At 36.7% G+C, this 21,222-nt stretch overlaps 1 protein-coding gene across 5 annotated transcripts in view; it reads right to left on the bottom strand.

Annotated features, from left to right (window-relative positions):
• Positions 1-21,222, bottom strand: part of csmd3b (CUB and Sushi multiple domains 3b) — a 502,030-nt gene that overhangs the window by 203,714 nt on the left and 277,094 nt on the right. For all 5 annotated transcript variants that reach the window (XM_065290793.1, XM_065290794.1, XM_065290799.1 and 2 more), the window contains exon 10: positions 15,035-15,156. In XM_065290793.1, coding sequence (XP_065146865.1) covers positions 15,035-15,156 — 122 coding nt within the window. The remainder of the gene's footprint in view (positions 1-15,034; positions 15,157-21,222) is intronic.

Here is a 21,222-nt window from a genome sequence, read left to right as displayed (position 1 = left end):
TGGGCATAGATGAATCTAGATTAATCTCATACAAAATAAAATGATTTTTTGCAACTTTAAAAAGTTGTGCGTATATGTATATACGTACTCACACATTTAATTGTCCTTCTTTGAGGGAAACGTTCCCAAACGAAAAAAAAAAAAAATCCATATGTTAAAGTCACACTAATTAAACCCACTACACAAAGCACAATCAACATAGTTATTTCAAGACTAGACTATCTCTAGGATAATTGGGATTTCGGCGAGGAGGATCAAGGCTTTAGAAACTGGGATTTAGGGATGTAAAGCAGCCACAGGCATATAGAGAGACCTGAACTTTCTAAATTGATTAACCCATTGAGAGGTACTGGGAGGAATTAGTTTCCACGGCAACAGCTCTTTACCATGGCCAGGGCTTAGCAGGTATAGATGCATGAGAGCTACTTAGTGCTGACAACTGATGCTCAGATGGCATCACAGCAGAAATAATAAAGTTGTTTTTCCAGGTAACTGAATATAAAATACCCCAGAGTCCCTGTCTCACTAAAGGTCACCAAGCAACGGATGCATCAGAAAGTAACAGGATCAAACAGCTGGGAACAACTTAAATGTTGCTATTGCAAGCTGATCCAGGATCAGTCACCACTCTGCATCTGCGTCTAAATGCCAGCCTTAATTTTACAAAAAAGCCTTTGTCTAACTGCTCCCATAACAAACTGCACAGATGCAAACAGGAACTCTGCCTGACTACGGTTGTCATGGCGATTGGAGTCACAAGCTAATGCTTTTTTAGAGGATGAAGTGGAGTTTTGAGGGCAGACTGAATTGAATTGCAAGGAAATAAAATAACAAAGCAGAATTATGGCTACAATAGAGCAGAGAGGCCAATGAAACCTGTTGGAAGTTTTTTTTTCACATTTTTACAGACAGATTTATTTCATTATCAGTGTGCTGTGTGTCTCTGATATATTTGTTTTAAAACTTACTGCTGTCTATAGCACTCAAACCAACCTAAATCAAACACTTATTTACACACATCAAACAATACATTTAAAAATCATGTACTGTAACCAGTTCAATTACAGAGGCCAAAAATGTCAATATAATAAGCAGAACAGAATATGAACCTTGACACACAACACTGCCATTAAGCAGAGCACCTATAGGCCTGTCATTTCCTATGAATAAGTTCAATGAAATGAAATCTCTGGTTTTGCCAGACCACTCATAACTGAACTTTCCCCCAAACATATCACAGATGCAGCATTAACAAACTTTCAGAAACAAGGGTGTTGTCAATGAAAAATATTGCTGTAGTACATTTAAAATTGCATTTACGCTAGGCATAGATATTTTTTAGTAATATATTTATTAAAATATTTGAGCTCATAAAAACAAATATTTAATTGTTACATTTATCTTTTTTACTTTTTGTGCATTTTTTATTGTTACAATTTTTCAACAAGCTTACAGTTAGGCAATATGCACAAGACACTAAAATTATATTCTGTATATGTGTGTTTTTAATTACATTTTTATTTTATTTTAAAATCTTTGAAAAAATGAAAAAAAAAAATACTATGAAAGTGAAGAAACTGCACAACGGCAAAATATCTTTTATTTTCGGTGTCTGTCTCATTTAGCTTTGCATTGTTTCAATCAAATAACAGGAAGCTAACAAATTTCTCATGATATGGTGATGTGGTGCACGTTTAAATAACAGGCAAGTCGGGGAGAAATCAGACAACCGTGAAATGTTAAAATAAATACTTCTAAATACTTCGATCAGTTTGTGGTTAGAATGGCCAAAACAATGAGAAATACATACAAATTCATTTTGTCATTGTGGGCTGCCAGGTCTAGATCACATCAGTTGTTGACATTACTGGTGAATATCAGTTAGTTTTCTTCTGACAGTAAGATCCTACAGTAACACATTTTTACAGTTATTAAAAAATCAAAAACCTCTGAATCTGAATGAAAGTTTATGAAAATCCACACTGACTGCACCATAGATGCTTTTGATCAAAAGAATGATGATTATTTATTTGATCCTAAGTGTCAACAACGGGGGACTTCAAAATCCCAGATTAAATTTTCAGTTCCAAACTTGCAAATGTGTCTGTTTTTGTTCCCGGCTCCCAGTAGGACAGACATGCACTATAAACAATCATAAATTTCCCTTTCATCCGTGAATGTGAAAGCTATTAGTAACACAGCTGAACAAAGTTTCAAAACCCTGATGTTGGTGGAGTGTAAAAAAAGTACATCCCGAATAAAATGCTTCTGGGGATCCCATTATTGACATAAACAGCATGACTGAAGAGATTATAAACAATCTTTCTCAAGCTACTCTGAAGTACAATACTGTCCCTGTGGAGCCGATAAAACAATTTAATTAATGTTTATTTTGTTTGATTATTTGTTTCTTTTGATCTGTCTTTTATTAGCTTCATCTATGCTTGTGATCTGACCTTTGATGTTCCCTCTGAGATTTCTGCTCAATAAGTACATAAATGGCAAACAACAGACCAATGGGGTGACAGCATTTTGCCTTCTGCCAAAATAAGCTTAGCTTAATTCTGAATGAATGACTGAATTAATCTGTATAGTTACTTCAAATATGCCACCCAAGACCACAAAACCATAAAGGTCAATTTTTTTAAATTAAGATTTAAACATCATCTGAAGCTGAATTACTAGCTTTCCATTTATATATATTGTTTATACATTTATTATATATACTGTTAGGATAGGTCAATGACCGTGATACAACTTAAAATTAAAATACACTTTAAGAAAGGATGTGTTCATTTGTAAAAAAAAAATTTTTGTGTTATGCTTTTAACACATCATGTGTCATTTTAAAAAGTGTTGTTCCAATAATAACACAGAGATGTGGGTATTCTGGGACAACGCATTTAATGTGTTGTTCCTTAACTTACGCTGATTGTGTTGTTTTTAATACATCCGTTCTATTGAGAAAATTGACTTAAAATTTAAAGTCCAAATAAAGACCTAGCAACACACTTTACAAAATAAAAGATTTGTTTTAGCGCTGTTCTACTTGCTTACAGCTGTGAGGACTGAATTGGGAAAATGTGAGCTTGAAATGGGAACCAAACTTGAATTGGAAATCCCTAAAGAGCGTGTAGAAACAATTTTGTTCACGGTATTGATGCATCCACTCACAAAATTACAGTTTTGATATATTTACACAAGGAAATATACACAATATCTCCATGGAACATGATCTTTACATAATATCCTAATGATTTTGGCATAACTAATGCAATGGATTTTTTTTTACAAATATACCATTGCGACTTACAACTGGTTTTGTGGTCCATGGTCACACATGATCATGATTAACACTCTAAGAATTTCTCAGATTTTTATTTTAGATTTTACATCAGGAGGACAAAACACAGCAAATCATAGACGTTTGGTCCTAATGGCTTCTTAAGTGTGTTAACATCTATGATGTCATTTCATGTTTAATGTCTGATTACAATACTTAAGGTTGGTGAGGAATAATTCATTATATGTACTTGTTTTGTTATTTGAGTGTTGAATTTAAATGTAGGATCCTTGAACATTCACGTCATCCTTCAATAGAGAATTAAATTATGTTTTTTTCTGAATTATTGATGCATTTGGAAAACGGTGTTGTATGCAATTGAACACTTAGGGCTCTATCTTACACCCGGCGCAATGCAGCGCAATGCGCGACGCAAGTGTCTTTTGCTAGTTTCAACCCTGTGCAATTATAATTTTCACGTTTAGCGCCGCGTTGTTTAAATAGCAAATGCATTTGCTCCCCCTTTTGCGCCCATGGGCGTTCTGGTCTGAAAACAAGGTGTGTTCAGGCGCATTGTTGGCGCGTTGCTATTTTGAGGCAAATAAAAGAGATTACGCCATTGACCAACAAAAACTTGGTCTAAAGTCTAAAGTCAATGGTGCAATATGTTTTTTGTCATTTAAAGAGCGCATTAGTTATATACGCCTATAAATGTGACGACAACGCGGGTTTGCTTATCACAAACATAAATGCGCAGCAGCACAAAAACGCTTTTAAATATGAAAAATTAAAGGATTGAATGTAAAGCTTATTATTGAGTCTTGGACATAAATAAGGACTAATTATGGCTACGTTCATACTGCAGGGCTTAATGCTCAATTCCGATTTTTTGAAAAAATTAGATTTTTTTGCAAGGCCGTTCACATTTCCAATTTAATGCTACCTTTTGTGATCTCCTGTGTGAACGTGAAATGACCCAGAAGTGACCCGCATGCGCATAAGAGTACTCAACGGTCAAGGACGTCACTTGTAAGCTAATGTTAAACATGGATGTCAACAACGGTGTAGTCAACAGTGGAGCTCTTTTTGCAATATTAAAGTTATTTTCCCAGCGGAGCCAGCACAATTACAATCTTCTAGGGGTGTCCTCGACTAAGGATTTACATATTCCAATCAGAATTGTCGAATCTTTCCATAGTCGACCGATAGTAAAATCATATGGTTGTGTGCGTGGGTTGGGAGGGGGCCAGACCACGTACAAATTGGCAACTTAAATTTCTTTCACAAGCAGCACAGAAACAACTTTCTGATAAGGTGACCAAAACTGTATTTCAAGTGATGAACGAATTCAAAACTGACGATGCATTTATATATATGTTTTTTTTAATGTAAAATGTAAGGTAACATTTGTTTAATTATTCCTCATAACATTTTAAAGCCACGATCTACAGAACATCACACAAAAAACATTTTGATAACTACACCTAAAAAAATAACAAAGGGGATCCTGCCTTGGAAACTCCGGCTACAATTCAGTGTTTTTATATAATTTGGAGATTTAGCGCGTCAAAGCAGTCATGACAAAAAAAAACGACAAATGAGAAAAGACAAATAATTTGTGTTTGTTACTGTAAATGATAAAAACTAAGCTTTATATACAATTCATTAAACGTTAATTTATAACAAGAAAAACACTGAAATTAATGATTTTATAGACACTTCGCGTTATTATTTAGCATAGAAATACCTGCTTCCTTGCTTTGACTTTGATCATCTCTGTATTCACTTTAGATACAGAAAGACCTGATGATATTATTTATTTCAGGAATCTCTTTGCTATCATTTGAAAGTGAACACACGAAGACAGTCGTGTCAGGCATAAATATAGGTTTGGTGCAGATATTTTCCGTTTCAGCACCGAAATTTAAAGAAACGGCTTACCTGTTTTGTAGTTTAACTTTTGACAAAATAGTTTTAACTACATTTTAAAAACTTATACCCGTCGAAAAACATCCGTTTTTTAATGTTTAGTTTGATGAACTCCTAAATATGAGACGAAGAGCACCTAGCACGTTCGGCTAAATTGCATGCGCAAGCATGGCCAGCACGCAATAGCGCAACATCGATACAACGAAAAGCAATCCAAAATTTACAGACTTAAATTAGATCAGAATTTACGTTTATTATAAATACAATTTTTTTTATAAAATAAGGTTAGAAGTAACAAAGTGCAGAACAAATGTGCAAAATGCCTCAAGTGCACGGAAACAAAACACAAGCCAAATAGATAAATCAGATAACCCAGAGTGATTTATAAATAAAATAAAGAAATTATTAAAAGAACGAAAGTATAGCCAGAATTGCCAGCTTTGTCTTTTAAATGTCGAAACAAAGAGGCAAGGCTTTAATAACATAGAAACCTCTTATGGACGTGTCGACCGGTCACAGGGGTTGTTGGATTTATAAACGCATTTTAAAAATATTTATTGAAAGCTGCTACTTCACATATTATTCGCAGCATTATAATAATATGCTATATATTAATATATTTGGAGAACGCTGTTATATGTGAAATCATATAACGTGTGCACCCATACGGCCAAAATTTAATGATGTGGAGCAGTGTTAGCAACGTCGCCCATGGTTGTTGTTTATCTTATCGTTCTTGCCTACTTCAATGCAGAATTATGACGTTTGTAGCGTATCAGTGACGTACGGGTCGGATCCATGTGGCCTGGCCGTTCAGACGAAGGTCGCATTTCAAAAGATCGGATACGTATCGGATTCAGGACCACATACCCAAGTGGCCTGGGTCACATTTGAAAAGATCGGATCTGTGTCGTTCAGACTGTCATGAAAAGATCAGATACAGGTCGCATAGGGGCAAAAAAATCGGAATTGGGTCGTTTCAGACTGCAGTATGAACGTAGCCAGAGACGTTAGAAGACAAAAAGAGCTGCTTCACCTGCAGCTTGGCAAGTAAATAAATGCTTTGCTTTAAACAAATGCATCTGTTTTTAAATGTTTTTTTTTTTAAATGCTACCTCACGGATGTATTGTATATGACGACTCTGTACCTGTGGATATGGTGAGATGAGAAACATTTTTAAGTAATGCTTTAAAAAACTGACGCTGTCCAAGTGCTGAAACGTGCAGAGAGCCGTTTGTAAATTCTTTATCGCCTGTTTGTTACAAATAAAGTATTTTTAGAGTACAAACCTTTTCTTACATACTTGTAAATTATTTTTGGTGATATTGGATAGCCATACATTTAAAGCAACTAAAAGCCTGCTTTTTTACTTCCATGACTAAAAGAAAACGGGTTTTAAGGGTTTTAATAAAAAAATAACAATTCAATACAAGTGAAAAACAACACAATTATTTAACATTAATCTTAAACTGGGGATCTTCTTCCTCCACTTAGTTTTTCAGACAAAGTCCGTCATCTACATAGCGCCAGCGCAACTTGCTTTTAAAGGGGATGAGAGCTGAGACTCTCATTGGTTTATTGCACGTAACGCCCAAAATACTCCCATTACTCATTAAAAAAAAGGACCAACCCTTTCTGACCATGCGCTCGCCGCACAAACCATTTTTCTCGTCGTTAAATTAGTAAAAGTGGATTCGGACACGCCCATTTAGACATTGCGCTGTGCGTTTTAGAAAATGCGTTTAGATCGTTAAAATAGGGCCCAAAGAATTTCTAAGATTTTTATTTTAGACTTTTTTACATCACGAGGACAAAACACAGCAAATCATGTGGTCCTAATGGCTTCTTAAGTGTGTTAACATCTATGATGTCATTTCATGTTTAATGTCTGATTACAATACTCAAGGTTGGTGAGGAATAATTCATTATATGTACTAGTTTTGTTATTTGAGTGATGAATTCAAATGTAGGATCCTCGAACGTTCACGCAATAGAGAATTAAAGTATGTTTTTTTCTGAATTATTGATGCATTTGGAAAAATGTGTTGTATGCAATTGAACACTTAATCAGTATGCACTTGTGTGGTTAATTAAGCTGATTGATGAACGATAACGTCAACACAATCAATGTTTCTAAAATTGTGGATGTAGAAACTAAATGTTAACACACTGAAGAATGCATAAGACTGTGTTTTGTCCTCCTGATGTAAAATGTAAAATAAAAAAATCTAATACATTCTCATCAATTCAAAATAAAAGATAAGGTAACATACAGATAACAAATTAACAAGCTTTACATTTTTTACATTTAAATGTAATTTTCTACAACACAGTAGCTATTTTAAAACCTAATATATCGTCATGGCATTTAAAATAAATAAATAGAAAAACAAAATGCCACCATGCGGACATCACATCGTCCACTTTCACAATCTAAAGGTCTCACAAGTTTCATGGACTCTAAATTGAATTTAGCCACGGCACCCTGCAGTTCACGCTCACCAAGGTTAAATCCGACAGTGCTATATAAATAAATTGCCACACTAAAATAGTGTCTAACATAAGTGAAGCAATAATGTTCCAGGCTGTAAGAGACAATTAGCAATTGCTCACTTGAAAGAGGGCATGGTGTGATCTGGCAGGACTGGCCAGGCACCATTTAAATGAATCTAAAATGCACCTTTCGTTCGCAGCTGAATTCCTCAGAAGCAGCCGAATAGCTTTTGCCACATGCTTTTCCACAATTTAGCGAAATCCACCAATTAACTGTACTTTTAAAAAACGCTTTAGGCTACTATTACCAAAGTACTATAATTACAAAAAATGCCTCACATTTGTGATACGAACACATTAGGCCTAGCCCAATAATGGCCAAACATGGATTTAAAAAAAGGACATGATGTTTGTTTTTAAAACGGTAGTACACTTGGCATTATAAACAACATACTTGATTAAAGTGTGCATTTGAATCAACTTAAACATGCAATAAAAGTCATGTATGGCATTAAACTTTCCATGTTTACCACTAATACTGGCTGACTCAATTTTCTGGCAATTACACCAAAAATGTAATGGGAAGAAAAGTTTTTCTTAAGGATAATGTCTACAAACTCTTTGATTTATTAAAAACAACATGCCAAAACCCAAGCTGCAGGAAAACAAAACAAGCATCTCTATTCATGCTGGCAGACTTCCAGAACTTTCAAAGTGGTCAATGCGAACGGAAAAATGCAGGCACTGAAAAAAACCTCTCTATGGCCCACGAGGCTTTCATGCTCTCCTCCATCTATCATACGATGGGGAAATGTCTAGACGATTTCATCACGAGCCATTTAAACGGTCCTGAAAAGTTGGATTGTAAAACGTGGCTTTTCAGCTCATACCTCGGGGGATTTTGGTCCTGAAGATGTTTTAAAAATGTATAAAGGAATAATCAGTGCAGCACATGTGAACAGTTTAACCTGGTGTACGCTTAGGTAAGCAATGTGCAATTGAGGTTGCACATGGGATAGCACTTCTGTATAGAGCTGACAACACTAAGGTCATGGGGTTTAATCCCATTAATGCGACTGATAAACTATATAACTTGAATGCAAGGTAGGTCATGTCTATAAAACACCTGCCAAATGCACAAATGTAATATAATGGTCAGGGTCATTTTTTTTTTGTATTCAATTTCAATGCATGTAGTTTCGTTCCAGTGCTCAGGATCATTTTACAAACTGCCCATGAAAGTAGGCTACCAATCTGGACAACCTATAAGTACACTGAAAAAATGGTTTGTTCTCCTTAATTTATTTCCTTCATGCAACCTTCAACCCTTAAAAGCAATATCATAGGCCTTGACCTGAGGTTAGAAAGACTTCTCTTAGTATTTGTTTGCACCGGGGAGGTCTACTATTTGAAGATGAATTGCAATGTTAGTGACTCAGCTCACTTGAAATCAATTATGGGGCACGGCACTGACAGGACAGAGACAGCTGAGGCGCTGCCCTATTTGTTATTACAAATTTGGGGGAGACTTATATCAATCCACAAGTCACTCCAGTGTCTGTTACTGCGATAAAATGCAACCACCCTCCTCCTGTTTTTCTTTTTCTCTCTGTGTTAGTGGACACTTGGTTGCACATGCACAGACTGGTTGATCAGTTCAACTAGTTAATAAGCAAGGTGTGAATCGACTAGTCATGGGTCATAATTCCTCACCTCCACATGGCCGTTCAGGGAGTATGTTGGAAAATGTTGGAATTAAACTGAAGCGTTGCTATAAAATCCGCAGAGCCATAAAACAGAAACCCTTCAGCTTTATATACACATAACTAACAAAGGCCATCAAGCGCTATCGTATAAAAGTGTATAGGCTTTGTGAGGAAGGAGAGATGGATAGGGAGCTGCTTGTGGAGGGCAAGGACAAGAAAGCAGAAGGCAAGAAGAGGCGAGGTAGTTTGAGGAGCAGTGATGTTTCAGTACAGTATCGCCACAGGCACTTGATCAGGAGTACTACATACTGGAATACTAATGCTGACCTGAGGAGCACTGGATCTGAGGTAGCACTGGGATGAATTAAGGAAACTTGCCTGGGTCCTACAGTACTGTACACTGACCCATTACAATCCACAGAACATGGTGCCCATTATACAGAATACTGTATGTATAATTTGGCACTAAAACTTTAAAACTTCTGCTCCTGTATAGCTTAGTGGTAGAGCAGGGAAAGGTCATAGACCTTAATCCATTGAACCCATATGTGACCACAAAACCAGTCATATGTAGCACATTTGGACAAGGTGATTTTATATAAAAAAATGTGCACCCTCAGATTGTATCTCGGACAAATATTGTCCTATCCTAACAAACTATACATTAAAGACCCTTATGACTGGTTTTGTGGTTCAAGGTCACACATATGCTAGTAAAATGCAGAGGTGTAAAGTACTTGAGTAAATGTACTTCGTTACTGTACTTAAGTATTTTTTGGGCTACTTTGTACTTGTACTGAGTATCAAAAATATAAGCAACTTTTACTCTCTACTCAATTACATTTTTGATTGGGTATTTGTACTCTTTACTCCACTACATTTGAAATGACACTTAACGTTACTCGCTACATTGTTTATTCGTCAAATAAAAACGAGACGAAAGTGTCAGAGGGTGATGATGGATAGAATCTGTGGTCGCGAGGTTACACGCACACACACACAACTTCATTTGGCGCTGCGCAGAGCTATCGTATAAATCAAAATACTGCGAGAGCGAATCAAATGCATATGGAGAAGTCTGGTCTCGCGGTACTTTGATGTCAAACGCTGAATGGCTTGCGTTGAGCCACAGTAGCGGGACATCTGCATGCTGCGTATGTCATAAACTGTAGAGAAAAGTTCGCGTCTGGTCTGAGAGAAGAGATAAAGAGCAAACATATGGATGCATATCACATTTGCTTCAGTCAAGGGACCCTTTGTTAAACTTGTGATGCTACAATCAAAGCAAAAGTGATGCGCGATTGCAGGAGGGTCGTCCCGCAACTCAAAGGCAAGCACAAATGTTTATTATACTCTGATGCTACCTTATCAGCTATCCTGAGCTGGTACATAACTTGATATAACTTACTATATAAACCAGCGAGGTCCTGTACTGATTGCCCGAGTAACTTAAGTACATTATAAGATTGATAATAAGTTAATTTCACTGTCCTCACATTTAATCAAGTATGCTGTAATGTATTTACTGTAAAGAGGGATGCATGACGGAAGAAATGTAGTGCACTTAATGTGAGATAGTGGTGTTACGTACTACATGTGTTTACAATTAATCTTTCAAATGAACAACTTCACGTTTTTAATATGCATTATCATATTTCTGTTAGTGTAATTTTAGTTTACTGGAATTTTTTAAATATTAAAATTATATCTTTTTTAGGATAGGCCTATATAAGAATATTTGGTAACACTTTACAATAAGGTTCATTAGTTAACAGTAGTTAATGTATTAACCAACTTGAACAAACCATGAGCAATACATTTGTTACATTATTTATTCATCTTTGTTAATGTTAGTTAATAAAAATGTAAGCTTTAATTGTTTGTTCATGTTAGTTCAGAGTGCATTAACTAATGTAAACAAGATTTTAATAAAGTATTAGTAATTGTTGAAATTAACATTAACAAAGATGAATAAATGCTGTATAAGTGCAGTTCATTATTAGTTCATGTTAACTAATGTAGCTAACTAATGTTAACTAATGAACCTTATTGTAAAGTGTTACCATATATTTATATCACAAAGTTAGGCTATATATTTTTCAGCATGGCACATTCAAGTACACAATGACACTAGACTAAAATTAAATGGGTTTAAATTAAATTTAATGTAGATTTCTAGACTAAAATCTCATGGTATTTAGTTGAATAAAATTAAAACTAAATCAATTCAGATGACAAAAATATGACTAAAACTTAATTAAATTTTAGTCAAAAGACTGTGACTATGTTTAATCTGTGTTTGTTCTGCCAGGTCAAAATTTTGAGGTGTTTGATTTCTTTTCTATATTAGGAAATAAAACCTCATTTCTTAGTTTTCACTGCCCAGACCTACAATGTCTCTTTGTGTTGAGGACTAGTGCATCTTTGAGCCAACATTCAGTACGAGTAAAAATACTTGAGTACTTTTAAATTGGGTTACTTTAATACTTTTACTCAAGTCGTATTTAAATTGGTGACTTGTAACTTGTAGTGGAGTAATTTTTACAGTAAGGAATTTGTACTTTTACTCAAGTATGGCTTTCAGCTACTCTTTACACCTCTGGTAAAATGTATATCTTGTAATGTACTGCAGTATAAGTCGCTATGGAAATGTAAAACTTTTGCAGATTTAGAAGTTTAATATTGATTAATATTATGAATAACCAAGGCTTGACATTAACACCTGCCAACCCGCCAAATGTGGGTACATTTCTCACTAGCCACTATGGCAGGTTGAATATAATTGTTCTATTGTTAAAAGATGCAAAATGATAAATGATGTGTAATGCGACACTAGGAAACTACAACTCCCATGAGCACTCCCTGCACCCAGCGCAACATACAGTAGGGGTTATTTACCATAGAGAGCTTGAGCACTGATGGATTTGTGAATGCACGAGACGCAGTCTGAGCGCATACACGCACACTTCAGGGAAGATAAAACGATTGCATTAAAGTGATTGAAGAGATTTAAAGTGTGCGCACACTCTCTGGACAAGAGCGGAGAGAAATTCATAGTGCATACCTGAATGCACACATCCCAGTTTTTTCCGGAATCAAAGGAAACCCGGGAGTGGAGAGGTTTGCACATCATATTAATGTAGGCTACTTTGGGCAACAATAATGCCCTCTTGATATTTGTCAGTAAAAGTCTAAAATCACTTTTCACAGAACCATGATCGATCGTATAAAATACAATCTGCATAGACAAGTTGACAGTAACATTCATGTACATGTCTTGACAGTATTTACTGCTGTTGTTACTAAATATTTAAAGTTTTTTGTGTTTATCTTTTCGGTTAATCTTCTACACCCCTCCACCACTTTTAATATATTCATTAGAAGTTAATTTATTTATGCCTTACTAGCATGTTTTTCGTGCACCTAAATTTATGATATGATCTATACTGCTAATACCAGCTAATAAATGTAGTCTTAATTTGGGTGGTCAATGTGCACCTAATCTAGTTAAATTAAGTTCATTTGCTCGAATTAAAGTCATTTTAGGATGCCAAAGTAAAATTTAATCGTATAAAATTTATTTTACCAGCAACAAAATTGTAACCAGTTAAAATGCTGAGTGGCTAGTAACTTTGGAAAACTAGCCACTTTGGCTGGTGAGCAAAAAAGTTAATGTCAAGCCTTGTGAATATCAAACTGTTAACCAAAGAGCTTCTTATTAATTATACTGTATGTCCCTGTAACCTGGATGACAGAATATGTTATTGCACTGCTCTGTTGTGAAATAGGGGTTCAGTTTGTCTATATTTTATAGCCACTTGTAGGGGAGAGCAGGGGCGAAAGTAACATTTTTCAGAAAAACTTAATTTTAAAAGATAAATGTTTGAGACAGAGATATATTTCTGCTGTAGTAACTCACAAGTGTGGTCTATCAATACCAGGTGGCATTTTGAATGTAAAACGACTTCAGTATAATTTCACTTTGAACATAAGTAGGGCATTGTTACTTTTGACCCAGTCAGTAGGGACAAAAGTAACACACAGGTGGGTCAAAAGTAACAAAACAAGATAGATTTTTGTGTTACACTTGTTTGTAGTAAATTTACATGACTTTGTTTATGATCTGCAAACATATTTTGTCATTTATCATCGCAAAAAAATAATAAAAAAAATTACATTTTCATGTTAAATTTCAGTTTTATCAAAAGTTAATTAAATTAAATCCAAATAGAATATTCTCAGTTTTCAACATTGTATTTGTCCTGACAGGAACTCCTCATATTTAAACACAATTTACTTTTATTTTGAAAATCTCTGAGAAGTCAAATTTCAGGATGTGTTAGAGCACTAAATAACCTGTAGATTGAGCAGTACTTAAACACATGAAACGAGAAACACAACACGTTAAAAGAAAAGAAATAACCACTTTAGGAATTTTCTTATCATGGTTAAAATCCGCTTTCTGGATCTAAACCATAGATCTACAAGTGGAAAACGGTGAATAAATAACACAATATTTGTCACGTCTGTCAAGGGTTGAGTGTTAAAGATGCTGTCATAGTTTGGGATGCAAATGTTATCATGGCTCGGAGAAAATCGCTTTGTTACTTTTGTCCTGCGTTACTTTCGTCCCGGTTGACCCCTACTGTAAAAAAGCTCAGAATAGCAATACTCCTTTATTTAAGAAGATAAATAAACATATAAAAATGTATTAACAAATTAAAACATAAAGGGGTGGTTTCCCGGACAGGGATTAGACTAGTCCTAGACTAAAATGAATTTAAGAGCTGTCTAAACTGAAAACATCTTGCACTGACATATCTTAAAATACATCAGTGCCCTTTGTTTTGCATCAAAATGCACACACACAATGTTTTTAGTAAGGTATGTTTGTTACAACTAGTTATATTTCCTAATTAAACTAAGGCCTTTTCCGTGCTTAAAATTATCTCTGTCCGGGAAACCACCCCTATGGATCTTTTTTCCGGACAGGGATTAGACTAGTCCTAGACTAAAGTAAAGCATGTTTGTTTAAACTACTTATATTTCCGTGTTAAACTAAGGCCCAGTCCTGGTTTAAGATAATCCCTGTCCGGGAAACCACCTCAAATAGTATTAAAACAACAGCATCCAGTCTTTAAGTCAATCTAAATTAAGTATTTCAGTAAACAAGTAAGAAAAACTTATTAATTTCCTATTGACTGTTTTTCTTCTCTTTGACAATACTGATGTTCAATGATAGTTTTTTAATAGATTGCAGCAGGTCTATACAGTTGCATTTACACTACAAACCTCACAGTATGTTAGTTGACAATTACACCTCATACTGTATGGGCATTTTAAACAAGAAGTTCATATGACCATTATGCACACAGCAGACATTGTTCTTCACTTAACCCTACAGGTGAAAATTAAATGGCAGATCTCTGTAAATGTATGTGATAATAGCTCATGAGACTTCTACAAGAAAATATCCAAAACCCAAAGCAATCTGAAAAGCACGAAATCAGCCAATGTTTTTTTACCAGAGCAGCATGCGTGCTTATTAAGATATTAAACCCACATTTTCAGCATTGACCTTGTAACATCGCACACACATATTTGCAGCAGGATGTTGTTTACCTTGTTCAGGTTGCTGGCTGTGATGATCCACACACACTGAGAGTTGCTCTCGTACTGAATTGGAAAGTTGGGTGAGGTGAAAGTCCCTGACGGACCTTGAAGGTTTGATCCACATGTTTTCACTGTTTAGAGAGACAGAAAGTAAACAGATAAAAGTAAAATTAAAAGCGTGCTGTTATCTTTCGTTTCAAAGCTTTAAGCTAATTGGTTTCAGCTGTGGCCGGCAGCCACTTAAAGTTTTCTACTATTGATTTGATAATTAGAAAAAAACACAAGTCTGCGACCCTGCTCTCTCAAGGGATTGAGTTTCACTTACCGCACTAAATGTTTTTGCAGGATTTGCATGGCTCATATTGGAATATAACCCACAAGCCTCGACCAGTCATCCATGACAGTCTTAATTTGTCAACTATTAGCAATCCAATCGACTCCTCAGATGACTAACTTCATGGCGGCTAAGCGAGTTAATTCGAAGCTGGCTTAGCCGAACACGCTGGGACCTGATTCATCATCTTAATATAGAAATGTCTGTTATAATTTGCTAAGTAGACACGCTCCGCTGTTTTCTCACCCAAACCTGAGACATTGATATCCGAATACGACTGCCGGTTTACAAAATCCTGTTGTATTTTTTGCCACATTTATCACTGTTGATGTCAAAGTGGCAAGGCTTTGATAAAAAGACAAGGAGGCATTATCTCCAACGGCAGCAGGTCTCACTATCGCCTCCTGACATCTTGATTGCTTTTGAAAATGAATAACTCATTATCTCAGGCGAGCGCAGGGGGAACCGCGAGGCTCCTTCAGGCCGAAAGCGCTCTTTTTTCCTCTGAAAGTCATTCTCCCGTCGAGGGGCTTCTAATTAGTGAAGTATCCTGTGACAAGCCCTCTCCAGTCTGGCATTCGTAATAAACTTTAGCTTGAACTGATGAGGTGTTTGTGTGAATTGCCTATCAACAGTCAAGAGGAATGCTAAAATACAAATAAGCAGGGAGAGGCAACAAGAGGTAAAGTTTTTAAAGTTTTATATACATTATTAGGCTTGCCAATTTGTGAAATATTACCTCATGTTACAGATGCTGCATTTCTGTATGTGACTAATCCGCATAACAATGATACATTAAGTAAACTGCAGGATGGTGTTTGTAAAAATGGTTTATTGCAAAAAAATGTCTTAACGGCTTCATTCCTTGGTACTTAATAATTCATTACACAAAATACATTGTGGTCGATTGATTGATGATCTTACTTAGTAAATAGGCGACAGGAAGTCACGATCGACTTCCATATTGTGATGTATTTATCGGATCCGTTTTGAGCGTTGGATCCGTTAAAAAATTTGAACTTGTAAACCGCATGTGATGTGCCGACCGGAAGTTATGTATTTCATTGTATTCCAATCACAAACTGTGTGTGAGGTGAAAATGATTAATCCCACTTGAATCCTTAAAAAAACACTTTTGATAACTGATAAGTAATACATTATTAATTTAATTTGTGTATGTTATTATTTTAATATTGTCTTTATATGTTCTCTCCCAAAAATATTGTCAGTCTTTGTCATATATGCAAAGCTGTTTATTGTTTTTATTTTTTGCGTTCATTTATTTATTCCACCATGGTTAACATATTAGAATGAAGCCTCTTGTGCTGGAATGAGCTTTTCTCCCATATACGATTAAACTGAAACTTCATTATGACTGCCACTAGGGGGAGAACTCCGACTGTCGTTTCCGTATGTCGTATGCAGTGGAAAGGCGGCTTTATAAACAGAAAGAGAAACAGTCCTCTCAGTAATGCACATTACAAGCGACTTTGATGCTGTGTGTCGCACGTCTCTTTCCATGAGGTCAATAAAAAGTGTTTCTAAATGTGGCCGTCATAAATAAATGAGCATCGTCAACTTTCGTAACTGATGATAAATGGATGACATGAACTCCACTGCTTTGCTGTCATTGGTAGTCACTCACAAAAGTTGCTCATCATTTCATAAAGTTAAACTTTTCTCAACTTGTCGCATCGCTGGACATGCCCCATCTGGTCGCCAACGGTCACTGTTGCTCGTGTCGCTGGAAGTTTTTATTGAAATGTATGAGATCATGTCGCTCTGCTACTCGCTGGTAGTCTAAACGGCCCAAAACTGACAAAAGATGTATGATTTGAATGTCACGCTTCACTCCCAGTGGTAGTCACTCCTCATTTGAATAAAGTTAAACGTTTTTCAACTTTGTCGAGCCGCTGGACATGCCCCATCCGGTTGCCAACGGTCACTATTGCTTGTGTCGCCGGAAGTCGCCAAGCTTTCATTGGCTGCGTCTGAAAACTCTAAATTGCTGCCTACTGAGGTGGCATTCCAAGGCAGGAAGGCTTTAAGGCATGTCCAAATCCAATGTTAGGTTTACTTCCTAACTCCTGAGATCTTGTCCCACAATTCTATGCATGTGTGTGCATGGGGAATGTGATTTGTCAAGCCTGGTCGAGTTCGAAAAAATAAAATAGCAGCTAAGAAAGCGTCTGGAGCACCAGTGTAAATAAACGTGTATTTTCACGTTTTACACATTTAATTGCATTTCTAGTGAGAAATTAGTATCATAGTTTTCAATGTGATTAGTTATCACAAAGGCGCTCTCTGTTTATATTTCAAACAGGCTGCCAATGAAGTGTGTCCGAAAGCGTTTCTCTGAGTGCCTTCATGCTTCCGAAGTCCTTGCCTCATGAGGCAGCGAGGCAACAAGTCAGCTGCCTAAGTTTTCGGACGCAGCCCTAGAAATGTAATAGATCACGTCGCTTTGCTACTGCTAGTCACTGGTAGTCCAAATGGCCCATAACTGACAAAAGATGTACTGTATGATTTGAACGTCACACTTCAGTCCCAGTGGTTGTCACTCCCAAAGTTGCTTCTCATTTGAATAAAGTTAATTTGTTTTTTTTGTTGAGCCGCTGAAAAATCCGGTTGCCAGCCGTCACTGTTGCTCGTGTAAACGGAAATAACCAGCTTTTCATTCAAATGAGTGGGATTGTGTCGCTGTGTATCACTTGTCATGTGAACTGGGTAGTTTATGAGTGCACGAGAATTTTTATAAAACCCACATGGATAAATTGTAATGAAAAAAGTTTTAACAATATAAAACGGGAGTCATTTTTAAATGCTATTAAATTCTAACCAGTTTGACATGCACCTCCATTCACCCTCAAAATTCACTGTCCAGTTTCCATCCCCCCGCTTCTAGCCCTGTATATAATTATATAAGTACATAAGTATATAAGGTCTGGTAAAGAAATGCTTTACAATAACCTGCAATTTCACATAACAACAGGTTCACATATTATACGTTCACACAAAACCCAACAGAAAGCCATGAGGGCGAAAGAAGATCATAAGGTGTGGGGCGCCAATAAATGGATAAATTGGAGTTTATGATTAACTCTGCGTACCCCTGGGGCATCATGAAAATATAGATCAAGGCAATTTTCTGCATGATTTCATGTGGCATCTTCTCAATTAGTTTTTGCAGTCTGTAGCCGCAGGAACAAAGATGCACCCGAGTGACATGAAGGGAGTGATTTAGCATAGATCTAAAGGTCAGGGGCCCGCTGTGAGACGGCTCCACAAACTTCTCTACATGAGAAAGGGAGAGACACAGTGTAGATACACACTGCTCATCCATGTAGAGCGAGATGCTCTTGGTTGTCAGGTGTGTGGAATTTGGGGTGGGGGTTTTTTACATTACTTTGCGCGGTGGGTGGCTGTGTTTTGTGAGCGTGCAGACCGCCGATGAAGAAGACAGCTGTCCAGATATCTGCAGGCGCTCTGCAACACAGATCCTACATAGCCGAGAGTTATTTGAGTGTCAAACAGGATTATTTCCATCTTTGACTACACGCTGGTTAAACAATGCATCACCCTCTTCTCTTTTAAACTGACTTCTTTTTAGGTAGACTATTATTTGGTTTGATCGACAATAAAAACAGCACATAAACCTACTTTTTTTAGTCTTTCCCCCCAACAAGACTGAAGCTGGTTGTCCTGCAAACATTTAAAAAGCATGAATAATAAACAAGTTTGGAATTTGTCTTGCCTGACGCGCAGGCGAGTCTCAGGCGTAATATTTCATCTTGCAATAAGCTTTGGTCTTGGAGTGTGTGCATGTCTTTAATGTCTTAGTCCTTGCTACTTCTCTGTTATGCTACAACAAAGTGTGCGCATAAACACATCCATCCCTCTTGTTATCCCCGTCGCTTTGTTTCAGCGTGATCTTCTGTTCTTACACACTAGTGACAATGTATTATGGACAAACTGGCAATTTAAGAGTTTGGGGAAGCGGTCCAGCACGCTACATCAGTTCTTACAGTGACGTATGTCTGCGCATGCATGCGCCTCCCTGACAGCTCAATTACGGCCTGCTAAATGAACGGCCTTGGCTTGCCGCTCTTACTTGTGGCAAAGCGGCTTGAGAGAAATTATCTATAAAATTAAGGCACAGGGCGAGCAAACAATTCATTACTTGGCCTACGATAACATGTCACTTTTTATTCCACCTTCACACAACAATGACAAGAACTTGGCCGTGTGCAGGACTGACATTTGTTACAGGTGAAGCCAAAGACATTTAATATTAAAAGTAAACTAGGACCTTGCCAAAGCAACCACACATCCGTCTCTCTGGCGCCCCACGGAGCTAAACCGGTGGACCTATAAAAAGCTATATACAAAATCACACAGGTCATTTATAGATATTTCTTATTTTATTTCTGCTTAAATGTACTTTGAAGCAGCTGCCAACTGTGACTCTTATGATATCAAAAGTTTTTATCAAGAACTTTGCTTTCTAAGTGGTTGGCAAACTTTCACTTTCGAGCATTAGGGTAAATGCACAGTGCCGCAATTCAAATCATATCAAATAAAATATCCACTGTTATGTCTCTCTTGCATATCCAGCCATATTTGCTGTTCTACCCTTCTTGACATTGAAACTGAATCAAGAATCGAGACATTAGAAGAGGGCAGAGATGCTCACAAGTCTCTGAGCTCGAGTCCAAGTCAAGTCTGAAGTCTTTGAGCTTTAGTCCAAGTCAAGTCTGAAGTCTTTGAGCTTGAGTCCAAGTCAAGTCTGAAGTCTTTGAGCTTTAGTCCAAGTCAAGTCTGAAGTCTCTGAGCTCGAGTCCAAGTCAAGTCTGAAGTCTTTGAGCTTGAGTCCAAGTCAAGTCTGAAGTCTCTGGGCTCGAGTCCAAGTCAAGTCTGAAGTCTTTGAGCTTGAGTCCAAGTCAAGTCTGAAGTCTCTGGGCTCGAGTCCAAGTCAAGTCTGAAGTCTTTGAGCTTTAGTCCAAGTCAAGTCTGAAGTCTCTGAGCTCGAGTCCAAGTCAAGTCTGAAGTCTTTGAGCTTTAGTCCAAGTCAAGTCTGAAGTCTCTGAGCTCGAGTCCAAGTCAAGTCTGAAGTCTTTGAGCTTGAGTCCAAGTCAAGTCTGAAGTCTCTGGGCTCGAGTCAAAGTCAAGTCTCAATTCTCGTTGTAAAAAATAAAACTCTAATAACAAATAAAGAAATGACAAACATTTATAAAAAAGAACAAAGTTGCACATTAAGTAAGGTCTAAAATTAGCATTTGGTACAGAAATTAAATTAAATGGATAATAACACTGTCTTTATTGTACAAATTAAATATTATTATTTTTAGAGCAATTGAAGTGTTTTTCTGTTTGTCTTGGGTTGTTTGATTAACATAAATGACACAGACTTAAGTAGGTTAATTGAGGTTACTGTCTCTTTAAGAACAAATAAGCCCAGACTGGTTTCTGACTGGTTTCTTAAGACATAAACAAAAATGTTTTTTATTAGAAAAAGAATATTGTGAGATAATTTTGTGTGCATGTGCCCTGTCAAGAAAAGAAAGATTTTATGTTGGCTTAACTTTTGAAACACTTCTCTCTGTATGTGAACTACTGAGGGCACTTAAACGCGTGCTCACACACAGGCGGAGGGAGAAAAGCGTTGTTTTTCATAGCTCTATTCAGCAAATGTATGTTAATGGACTACAGTATGACACAAAGTAGCGCAACTCTGGACCTGACTGGAGCTGGACCGGACACATTTAACCGCGTGTGTACAGAAATCTGCTCACTTGAGTGGCTTTTTGCGGTTAAATTGTTTAACCATTTAAACAATTGCAAGCCTTAGAAACAAGTTAATGAT

Source organism: Paramisgurnus dabryanus, chromosome 19 (assembly GCF_030506205.2).
Source record: "Paramisgurnus dabryanus chromosome 19, PD_genome_1.1, whole genome shotgun sequence".
Classification (NCBI taxonomy): domain Eukaryota; kingdom Metazoa; phylum Chordata; class Actinopteri; order Cypriniformes; family Cobitidae; genus Paramisgurnus; species Paramisgurnus dabryanus.
The sequence above is the reverse complement of the archived record's forward strand: the minus strand, read 5'-3'. Positions and strand labels throughout refer to the sequence as shown.